The 12,076-nt window shown below is 48.1% G+C and overlaps 1 protein-coding gene across 2 annotated transcripts in view; it reads right to left on the bottom strand.

Moving 5' to 3' along the window:
- BIN3 (bridging integrator 3) overlaps positions 1-11,139 on the bottom strand; it is a 45,875-nt gene extending 34,736 nt beyond the window's left edge. For both annotated transcript variants that reach the window (XM_057721191.1, XM_057721192.1), the window contains exon 1: positions 11,036-11,139. In XM_057721191.1, the coding sequence (XP_057577174.1) occupies positions 11,036-11,043 (8 nt within the window). In that variant the 5' untranslated portion in view covers positions 11,044-11,139. The remainder of the gene's footprint in view (positions 1-11,035) is intronic.
- Between the last annotated feature and the right edge of the window lie 937 nt (positions 11,140-12,076).

Raw genomic sequence — 12,076 nt, 5'->3', positions numbered from 1 at the left:
CCCAATTTTTAATACGTATTTCTTGTCTTGTATTATGGCATTGCCTAAAAATTGTAGAAAAATGTTTCTGACTTTAGTAAGAATGCTTCAAGTTTGATCTTTCACTATAAAATACAAAGAGGGCTCCTGGTTTCAGCCAGGAAGCCTCCTAATAGCAAGGAAGTACTCTCCTGTTCCTAGTTTAATGAAAGATATAAAGATATAAAGATTTTTGAATTATAACAATGCCTTTTCAGCATGCATGTAGTTGACCAGTTGGTTCTCCTACGACCTAGTGCCGTGATGAACTAGGCAAATCCATGTCTTAAGACTGAGCCACCCTTTCATTACTGAAGTAAACTGCTTGATAAAAGTTACAGGTTAATTAACTTTGATGTGCATACATTTTGCTTTCTGATTATGACACAAAAGCACCTCAAGGGTTGGGATTCAATGTTATGCTTCTTTGCAACTCTTGCAAGTGCTCTACTAGGCACAGTGCTATTTTTGACCTTTTACTGAATGGTCAGTAAATATGTACTAAGGGCCTCCTTCATGCCTAGTACTATGCAAGGTTCTAGGGATATCAGAATGAATAAGGCAGACTCATTCTGTGATCTCATGGAGTTTACAGTCTGGCTTCATACGCACAGTAAGCAGGGAATGAATGAGTAAATGAATGAGTAAAATGAGTCCACTGCCCCAAGGGCCCTATCAAATACCATACTCTGATTTAGGGGTCCTAAAAAAAGCTACCCTTAGATCAGGCTATATAAAGAACAAAGAAAGGTAATATCATTGTCCTTGGTCTCCCAATTCTTACCTGACTAAAACAAAACCTAAAAAGGCATCACCAGCTACAAGTACCAGCCAGGGTCAAGGGAAAGTACATTCAGTGGAGACTGAGAGAACAGAGCTGGCCTTTGGCACTGGCAGTAAAGCCTGGCAAAGTTATCAGACCGTGGGTCAAGGGAAAACATTTTCAAGAGCCTGAGAGGAAATATGAAAGGAGAAGAGTCTCCTGGGTTTATTCTCAGGCTGCCAAGTAGCAAATGTGCTCCACTCTGCCAGAGAAAGAGCCAGAAAACTGGGGCAAGGTGCTTGATGGAGGGATCAGATTCTCTGCCACTCAAGTGGCGAAAGACGGTGAGATGAAAGAGCAAAGCAACTACACGTCAACTGACTCTTCTGCCTCTTCTTCTCCTTGACCTCTTGATTTCATCCTGTGGTTCTAGGCCTCCGCGGGAATGCACGGACATCCTCAGGAGAAGCAGCTGCTTTGGAAAGTGTGCGGCATGAGTGACAGCATCACAGCATCTCCAAGAGCAGTGCTGCCCTGGCACAGCAGGGGCTCCGGGGAAGGGGGGAGCTCACTGGGCTTCCGGACTTCTGTTCCTCCTCCTTCTCCTTACAGTCCTCCTCAGGGATCTCCCCTTGGAATTGAGTGGGTCAGCAGAGGTCCAGAGAGGAGATTGGGCTTGCTCCCCAGAGAATCTCTGCGTTCTGGAAGCCATTATGAAGGCTGTGAGCTGCCGGCCCCTGGAGTAGGATTCCTTACTTGGTTCTGCTTGCCATTCCATAAATATGAGCACCAGAGGGCAGGAGGAGGGATATTTTTGGTCTCGGCAACAAAATGGAGAAAACATTTCTCTCAGCCCTACCCTTCTCCAACCCCCAACATGCCCCACCTCAAAAAAAGTAAAAAAAAAGTTCTATGTGTACAGAGGGAAAGGGGGGAAAAAGGTTCTATTTTCTTTCACAATAAAGAAAAGTCAACAGGATGTTCTCCAAAGCTACAAATATACTTTTTCAAACAGTAAATATCTCTATTAGCAGCATGATGCCAGTTGGCTAATTCTGTCTGTCTCAGTGAAACCTTTCCCAAAAAACTCCTGCTCTTGTGTAATGTCTATTTACAAAACCAGTTCTTGTGCATTTTCAATTTGCTAGGTTTCTTAATCTTTTGTTTCCCCACTCCCTCCACTGCAGAGGCAGAGACCAGAGGCAGGCCCAGATGGCAGCTGGGTGGGGATCCCCTGGTCACCCCAGCAGATCCCGCGAGCCCCGCCTTCTGTGGAGAGTCCTCCACTCCATCACCAAGAAGAGCTTAAGGAGCTAAAACCTAACCCCACCTCCCTGGCCTTCACTGGGCCTCCAGAATTTGTTTCTACAGAGCGTGAATGGGCCGAGGCCTGGCCCGGGGGTGGAGAGAACCCTGGAATGATTCAGCCTACCCCACCCTGTATCTTCTTGATATCTCCAGCTGGGCAAAGAGCACAGTCTGGGGGGGTGGGGGTGGGGGGAGGGGAGGGAGGTGAGAACGAAGGGAGGGCTGAGCAAAGAGTAGGAGGCAGTTGATAGTGGCTGAAATCCTGGCTCCCCGGGGAGTGGTCTGGGCCTGAGTCACTGTCTCGGCAAGAGCAGGAAGGTGGGCGAAAGGCAGCAGCTTCTGCAGGCTGGAAGGACAAGGCCCTCCTCCCCCATCCTTCTGTCACTCTATCCTCGGTCGCTGCCTTCTCTGGTCTGAGGCCCCACCAAGGCTACCACCACCTCGACAATCGGAGAGAGGAAAGAGCGGGCCGGGGCCAGGGCAGGGCTTATGGAGAGTCAGCTGGCTCCGGCGGAGCAGCTGCTCCTCGGATGCCATCCTCTCTGAGGGCCAGCTGGCCACAACGCCTGGGGCCAAGGAAAGTTCAGCCCGAGCAAGGACGTGAGAGACCCCATCAGAAGGGGAAACGGCTTGAGCTGTGAATGATCCATTTCCAGTGCCTACGACCACAGCCTCTCCGGCCCCACCTCAGTGCTTCCCCTAAATTAGCTGGATTCCAAACCAGAGCACAGAGAACACCACCCTCGCTTGCCACCAGTCCGAGGAGGTATGTGTGTGTTTAAAAATAAAAAGGCATGACTCTGTGACTTGGCTGATTTGTTACTTGGACCAGAACAGTCGCCCAGCTCAGCTGTGATCCCTCCTTCCCCACGCTCCCTGGGCTGACCTCTGAAAGGAAAGACAGAATGAATCACAGAATGCTGAGTGAGATCATGCAATTAAAGTGCCCGTTTATTGAGCATCTACTATTGCCAGTTTCTGGGCTAGGTGCTTCTGATATGTCAGCTCATTCAACGTGCTACCCTCCCGTACGTCACACAAGAGACGGTGCACTGGATGAGGCCATGGATTGCCTGGGTTCAAGATCTGGCTCTGCCAACTACCAGCTTTGAGACTTGGACAAGTTACCTAATTTTCCTGTGTCTCAGTTTCTCTGTCAATAAAATAGGATCATAATACACCTATCTTATAGGGTCGTTATGAAAGCTAAATGAGTTTACTCTTTAAAACAATTCCCAGCCTACAGAAGCAGCCTGGGAGTATCTGTCATAAAGATGGTGGTGGTGGTGTTTTGACTATGGTGATCAAACTGAGGTCCAGATGCAGGGTGTGCACAAAGTTACACAGAGGTAAGTACGGGTAAGAAACCTGAAATGGTTGTTTTCTGTTTGGGGAGCACACAGCAGTCCCTACCATAATCATCACTACCAGGTTCAAGTTGATGTATTTGTTTAAAATTGAGTGGTGACTCCTCCTGAGTAGTAAAAGGATTTGTGACACAAGTTTGGAGGCCGATGGAGCATTCAAAGGTCAAGAAAAGAGAGGAAGGGAGGCAATTCAGGGAGGTGTTTTGGATATTGTTTTTTTTTGGCAGCTCTTTAAGAAACTTCTAATATTTAACAGACAGGTTACTACCTCTTCTTATTCTAATCTGTTAAGACAGAAAGAGGTAGAAAGTGGGTTTTCCCATTTTATAAAAGGGAATCATAAGGCATTCGGAGGTGAAAGGCTTGTCCTGCTTACTGAACAAGCAAGAGAGAAGCCTTCCCTAGCCTGACTTCCACTCTGATGGGTTCACACTGGCTGAGAGGCAGACAGACTCAGGGAAGCACTGGACCAGCAGAGGCGCTAGCTCTAATCTTATTCTCACTTCTGTCCCTTACCCACCAGGATTCTTAAAAAGAGCCTTCACTCCACCATTTCCTATTCTCTGTTGAAGGTTTGGCCCCCAGAAGCAGGAGGAGGGCTTGGATAGAAATTCACCTCTAGGTCTGCCTCCCTCAGGCAGCCCCAGCTTTTGGCCACAGGAGGCAATAATTCTCTTCCTACGAGGTCAGCCTTAGCCATGATGCTGGCCAGGCTGGGCATGACAATAGTTACAGAAATATTGGAAACACTCAGAAAATTATCAAGCAGAGCACATGTAACAAACACTCATGTATCCACCACCTAGCGTGGTCAAATTCCAACACTGAGCCATACTTGCTTCGGGTCTTATTCTTCAAGCAGTACAACAGCACAGATACTGCTGAAGCTCCTGGGTGTTCCAGCCTGATCCTATTTCCTTCCCTCCCTCCAATTATCCTCAAGGTAACCACAACCCTGAATTCAGTGTTTATTAATCCCATACTTTTACTATATAAGTTTGAATCCATAAGCACAACATAGGATTGCTTTACAGGTCTAAACTTTAGACACATAGTACAATATTGAATGTATCATTTCGAAACTAGCCTTCGGATGCTGGGCCTTATGTTTCTGAAATTTGCCCCTGCTGATACACATGGCTCGACTTCATTCATTCTGACTACTGCATATTTCAGTATGTAAGGACACCATGTTTTATTTTCCCATTCTTCAGAGGCTGGATATCTACAAACAACGAAGCAGTGGACATTTCTGCTTAGGTCCCCTGCTGCACAGGTGCAGAAGTTTCTCTGGGTGAGGGGCAGGCCTGTGTGACTGTGTGAGGCGCAGCTGTATCAATTCCCTGCCCCCCACCGCACTCAGCAGATGCCAGTTTCCACCTCTCCTCATCCTCAGATACTTGGCCTTGCCAGACTAAATTTACTATTTTTGCCAGTACGATGGCTGTGTAATGGCATCCCATTTCTCATTGTTGGTTTAATCTGCTCTCCCTGATTATTAATAAATGGAACATCTTGGTTTAGGCTTTTGTCCACCTGGGCTTTCTTTTCTATATAAAGTGGTTGACGGTTTTCAAATCTATGGAATAAGTTCTTACACAGAACCAGTCAGTGTTCTTTACAGCTGCCCCTTCTGTATTTACTATAACCACTGACAAACAACCAAACAACACTCTCTCTACCTGGCTGGAGTCACAGGTATAAGCTTCTAATCTGAATATTTGTAATAAACTCCTAGATAAGTGTTTTTCAAACCGCGGTGTGTAGAATACCTATCCCTCGCCGATTATTTACACTGCTACACATCATTCCATTATAAACATCTATTAAAATCAGTCATGAAATCAACTGAAGTGGGTCATTCTTTTAAATACAGAATAGAGCATAGTAGAAAGTATCTGAGGGCATTGCACACACACAATGGGAAACATTTCAAGTGTGTGCGTGTGTGTGTGTGTGTGTCTGTGTGTGTGTGTGTGTCTGTTGATATCAAAGGTATTTGTGACTGCAAGTTGTGGTCAAAAAATTTCAGAAGCCACTGTTCAAGTTACCCTGCCCCTAACTCCATTTTTTCTCTTTTCTGAGTTACCCTGCAGACCACTGCCGAATTAACCTGACAAAAATCATTGCGTTTGCCCTGCCACTTCCCTGCTCAAAAACCTTCAATTTTCAAAAGCCTAGGCTCAATTTCAATTCCTCAGCGTGGCACTGAAAGCACTTACAATATGGCCCCAACTAGACTGCCAGCTCTCATCAACGAAGCTTCTACCCAAATCACTATTTACTAATCCCAAGCTGGCCTCCTGACTGCCCGCCCCCAACACTCTTCAAGCATTCTGTCTCCACACACCTTTTTTCATACCATTCTTCTAATCTGCACCCCCCTCTCGTTCCCCATTGCAACAGGACACACTTGCTAAGTCAAACTTCCATTAAAATCACATCCTCTGCTTGAAGTCATTCCTGATGCTGCCACATGGACATTTAGCGATCCACGGACATTCTTGTGACCCCCCTGGCACTTCCCATACGCTGGCCAAAGACAAGGATTGATTCTTAAAGCCTCTTGAACGGCCCCCAATGTTTAGCACAGGCCCTTGTACGTTAAAAACTGTTCGATATGCATTAAATCAACAAAGATTCACTGAGCACTATCTATGGGCAACAAACTATCCTGGACTCTACTTACTACATTCGCCACCACAATAATGGTTTTGGGAAAATGACTTAAACGGCTTAACTGCCAATTTGAAAGCTACCTCGATACATTTACTTAAAGAGTATAGTATACAAGAAAACACCTTTGACTAAGAAGCTGTGGGACTCAAGATACTTGACTCCAACTACTCCCAAATAGGGAAAAGGTCCCTTCCCCTCTTGTTACAAATGGCTGAAAGAAGCGTTTTTACATTTGTGCGCAAGATGATGTTGAATATAGAATCTCATGGGCTCCTCATGGGGTCCCCCCGTCTTCTAGGCATTACTACGCTCTTTACAGAGGAGGACAAAGCTCAGGGAGAGCCTGGCCTGTCCAAAGTCACAGAAGTGAGTGACAAGGCTGCCCCAGGCCGGGAGGCCCTGTCGCAGGAAGAAGCTGAGATGGTCCAGAACGCCTGGAGGTCTGCAGGACACAGGACTTCCTCTATCCCTTTATCTGTGAAAACTGGCCACTTTCTGTTTGGTTGACACCACCAACCTGGTTGTGTCAATATGGCCTAGCAAAGTCAGACACCTTCCTTTGGGATCCAGGTAACTTGGGAATGGTCTTCCACTTTCCTACTGTTCCTCTTCAAGCACAGGGAATACTCAGGAGATGCAGGCTTCAGTGCCAGTTCTGCCAGGTGAGTTAATTCAGATAAGTTGTCAAAGAGAGATAATCACACCTGCACTGCAAAACTTCAAAGGGTAGATGTAGGGATGATATCAGATAATGGATGGAAGAGTAATTTGCAAAGTTAAAAGCACTCTATGAGTGTAAGATAGCAATGGTAATTCTAGAAGGAAAAGAGACTCCACCGAGAAAATGTCTGCAACTGAATGCATGGTTTCCTCTGACGCAGAAGTTTGCCGTCCTTTCTTTATATTCCATCCATTTCATGTGCTGATTACTGATTAGGTACCCACTATGTGCAAGACAGTTTGTGTACACACAAATGGAGAAGCTGTAGATCCTGCTCTCATGGACTTAACATGGGAGAGAGGCGCACGTTTGTGATCCGTGGATAATGTGGGAGTACCACACGAGAAGCACCATGGAGTTGGAGAATATAGGAGTCTGGGTGGGGGGAGGGTGGGGAGAGGAGGGGGAGAGAACAGAGCCTCAGAGAGCCCTGGAAGCCACTTCTTCATGTTAATGATAGCACGCTTAGAGGCTCTTCACTTCAAGAAGTGGCCAGTAGCTCTTGCACATTATCTTAAATTTTTTCCTGAGCGAAGGCAAGTCAGTAAATGGGAATAAAGTCCGCATTCATACATTCAGTAAACATTTACTGATTGTCGGGAACAGCGCTAGGGATACAGTGGTGACCAAGAGACAACTGCTGTTTTCAACAGCTCATCGACCAGTGGGCTGACCGGAAAGTAAGCCAACGATTCCAGCACAGATGCTAACGGGGGTCAGAGGAGGGGCACCCCACGCAGCTTAGCAGGGCATGGGAGGGTGTTCAGGGAAGACCCTCAGAGGAGGTGAAGCCTGCCCTGACTCTTTAAGGATGTTGGCTGGAGGATGGCAGGTCAGGGGGAGTAAAAGTAACAGCATGTACAGAAGAGAAGGGTCATGAGAGACCAGGAAAAGCTTGGACACAGGAGTGAACGGGGACAGCCAGATCCAGAAGGGCCTTATAAGCCACGGCCCAGAGTTAGGCTTTTATCCTTAAGATGATGGGGAGGGTATACAGGGTGAGAACTGGGGGGTGGGGGGTGGGGGGGAGATGTTCCCTGAGGAATACCAATGTTTAAGGGGCAGACAGAGGTAGAAGACCCCAGAAGAGTCAGAAAAAAGAAGTCACATCTGCAGAGTTTCCATTCTTTTCACAACAGATCTGGATGACAAAGTGTCAGCTGAGATTATCCATTCCATGCTATAACTGGAGAAAACAAGATGGAGAAAGATCAGATGCTTGACCAGGCCACACTGTGAATGAGGGAACCAGGGCCTGAACTCAGCTCTCTAACTCCTACCAAATTTACCTGCGTTGACTTTCATTTCCTTCCTTCCGAGTCAGACTCCTGAACCTCTAGGTATAGGACGATTCCCTCCAGCAGTGCTCCTTTTTCCCCATCACTGAAGCCCAAGATCATCACAAAGGTGTGTGGTTCCAAGGAAGGCTACGATTCCTGAAGACAGCTAAGCAAGATTAAGGTCACTATCCTTAATTCTACTTAATTCTCTCTCCACACCATAATAAAGACACACACATGCACATACACACACACACACACACACACACACACACACACACACACACACACACGGAGAGAGGGGGAGACAGGGAGGAGGAGGGGAAAGATCGGTGCACTTGGCTTAGGGCCAAGAGGTAGATCAGTGATCTGAGATGTAAACATCAGATGCCTTCCTCTGAGCAGGGCCCACCACTGGGCCACCTTGCTGAAAGGCAGTTTGGTGGACAAGTGGATGAGTACACGGTGCAGGAAGGCAGCAAGTGCCCACTAAACAAACAGGCAGTGGGCGGGCTGCATGCACTGAGGAAGCAGAGAACAAAGACCTCTCACTCTCCATGCAAAGTCCACAGTGTGCAAAGGGCACCAATATTGGACATTTCTCACTGTGACATTTTGAAAGTCCGGCCTAGCCCAGAACAATGGTTACCCTCTGGGGACCATGGGTTGAGTGCCCCTAGGCCTTATTCGATGATGGCTGGCATAGCCCATGTGCTTGGTGAACTTGACCTTGGGCATCAGCCTCCCATGACGGCTCTACGTCACTCTGGTCTCTTCCCCCACTGAGAATTCCAGCCTCGGATGAATGGATGGATTCATTCTGGGAGCAGGAAAACCACTCCAGAAGTGAATCAGAAGGACCCAGCCCTGCTCCCCTTGCCAGCCATTGAGCCAGGAACTGAGTGCAATTGTGTGCCCAGGCGTCGGTGCTGTTCCCCTCTCAGGGAGAGAGGGTCAGGGGCCATGCAACAGATGACGTAGAAGCCCTCTAAGGAGGAAGAGAAAGGAAGCTCAGCTTTGAGGGACAAAGCCACCCTTTTGGTTGTGACCCTCAGTCCAAGGAGGTGCCAAGATGTGTGTGTACTGGTAAATTAATTCTACTGGATAAAATCTCAGCTTTGGCTGGACAGTTACTTGTCAATTTGAATTCTCTCCAGCCTGAACGACTTTAGGAAATAGGCTACAGGTTTTTCAGAAAAAAAGATTTCTGTAAGACAGGTGGAAACAAAGAGCCTCAGGTCACCCAGAGAATCCTCAACTTTTAGTGGTCTCTGCTCTACTCTTCTCCTGATTTGTGAAGAAAAGATCGATTCATTCTTAAGAATTGTAAATGCCAATCTAAACAATGTAAAGCACCTGTACTGTCTGCTTTTCGAAAAAGTAGGTAAGAGAACTCCAAAGGTTCAACATGCAGCAGGCAAGAAGACATCTACACCACAAAGTAAGGAGACTCGGGTTGACCCTTTAAGGAAGTAATTCCTCTAGGAAGGGGAACTGAAGGACTGCCACTATGCCCATCACTAACTAGGTTATAACAAGATGGGAAAGTTAGCTTTTTAAGGCTTCAGCCCCCTATCGGCCTCCTGGAGCAAAGGTGAAGGGAAAAGAAGCAGCTCCTGCTGGCGCTTGTTAGGGAATTGCTGGGGGCTGCCCTCCACGTGCTGGCGCTGACTGTCTGACATCTGTCAGTCAATCTCTGTCTAAGAAGCAGAGGGGAGGAGGGGACAGAAACGGCTTACATTTTACATTACAGAGCTGTTCTTGACACTGAAAGACATCAGTTGCTGTGGCCAGAGCGAAGTCTCCACTGATGGCCAAGTGTGAGCCTGCAAGAGCCTTCCGTAAGAATATTCCACCATCTTCACTCGTTCATAACTAGCTATCATGCTCTTTTCGTAAAGAAACAGGCTAGACTCTGAGGACAGAGTGGCAAACATATTTCCTACACTAATGTAACCTGGATTCCAAAAGGACTGATTCGTCTTGTGCATCTCTGGGGCTCAGTGCATTCATATAGGCACATCATAGTTGGATGCCCTGAGGTTTGGGCTGTGGATATGCAGGCCTTTAGGCCCGAAGGTAAGGTCCTTTGAGCAAATCGAGTCTTACAAAAGAAGTCGACCATCGAACATTACCAAGTGTTTACTATGAGCCAGGTATCATACAGATCCACAGCAATGCACCTGCCAGCTCTGGAGTTGTGACTCTACTACTTGGAGACTTCCTGGCTTCTTTTCTTATGGCCTGACAGTTCTCCTAACATTTAAGCTTACTTATGTTAATTTAACAGGGAAAGCAAATGAGTGGCTAATGGCCCTGGAAACGATTAAGATTAGTCCAATCCCATACTGGGAGTGGCGTTGTGTAATTCTGGCCCCTTCCAAAAGAGAAGCAAGTTTTGTCTCTTGAAGACTACGTGGGGCAAAGGCTACTCATCTGAAAGAGAGGAGTTTTGATCCGTGAACTGGGCCCAGGCTGCCAGAGTGAGGACCACCTGACAGTGGTGGAGAGACGCCCACGGGGGAGAGAGAAGTGGGTATTTCTCAAAGGATATTTAGAAAAGGAGAGAAGAGGGTACTCCCTCACTTCACGCAGCTGAGAGAGAAGACGGACGGGACCGGCTACTCCGAACAAGAGTTAGGAAACAGACGCGGGGTCCCACCCTAAAGGGATCCCTCGCCCCACTTCCCGGTGAGGCCTGCCGAGAGCCGGAGCCTCCAGAAAAGCACTAGAGGAAGGCCCCTTGAACGACCCCAAGGGCTGGGGCCAGTCCAACCCTACTCCGGGGCGGAGGGTCCGCGGGAAGCGCGGGCCAAGGGAGTCAACTCGGACGGACGCAGGGCAAAGCGCATTGCAGGCCGGGGGCTCCAGCTGCCCCCGCCGCCTGGGCCTCACTCACCAGCTCATGGTCCCGAACCTGGCCCTGCCGCCGGGGTCCTCAGCTGCAACTCGGTCCTGGGGGATCGCTTCCGGATTCAGCCAGTCTCCAGGAAGTGACGTGAGCCCCGCCCCCTTTGCCCGGAAGAGGCGTGGCGGGGGTGGGGCCCGGCGCGTTAACCCTCCCGCTGCCTTTCGCTTGCGTGGAGTGGCCCTGGCCAGCTACCCTCATGCATTGGCTTAGGGGCGCCAGAGGACTCAGCTTGTGGCGGGGGCATGAGGACCCCTGGGTGCGTTTTGTGCCTTAAACACTGACTTGGTAAAAGTCTTCCATGGACTACATGTGTTGCTAAAGCGGGGCTTGCCTTAGTTTTTGTCTGTAAAGAGATTTCTCATCCAGGGACAGCAGCAGTAATTAATTGTCTAGCGGGGGTGGGTGTATGTGTGTGTGGTGGGGGCGGGTTAGGATTAGGAGCGGGGGTGGGGGGGGAGGAGCGATGGAGGAGGGGGTGTGGGGGAGATTTACATTCACTGTATGGTCTTTTGTATCTTTTAAATTTTGTACCCTGTACGTAGTTACCTGTTACAAACAAAGAAACAAACGGATCTTTTCGTCCCAAGATGGCACGGAGCTCTGAATAGAAATAGAATAGGTGCTTTTCAGGTTGTAATGTTCCATGGATTTACTCAACAAAAGAGGACGAAGAGTAGGGGTTGCTCCCAGTCTTCCAGTCTTCCCTCTGTGCTCCCCACTACAGAACCCAAATGATGTGAATAGCCCTATTTTTTATACTCACCCATTTAACAAATATTCATTGGGCTTCTACAATGTGCCAGGCACTGAGCTAACTTCGAGGATACAATCATGAAAAAGCAGTACAGATCCCGCCCTTATCCCCTCCCAGAGCTACTTACCTGGAGGGAGAGGAAAACAGGCAACTAGGTAATACTATATATTGGGAAAGAACAGGGTGCTGTGGCAGCCTGTAAGCGCCCCCCGCCCCGCCAAACTGCACATGGGGTTTTAGTAAAGGCTTCTAGGAGGAGCCAATGTGTAAGCCAC

The sequence above is a fragment of the Hippopotamus amphibius genome, chromosome 2 (assembly GCF_030028045.1).
Source record: "Hippopotamus amphibius kiboko isolate mHipAmp2 chromosome 2, mHipAmp2.hap2, whole genome shotgun sequence".
Classification (NCBI taxonomy): Eukaryota; Metazoa; Chordata; class Mammalia; order Artiodactyla; family Hippopotamidae; genus Hippopotamus; species Hippopotamus amphibius.
Note: the sequence above shows the minus strand (reverse complement) of the source record. Positions and strands in the feature narration are given on the sequence as shown.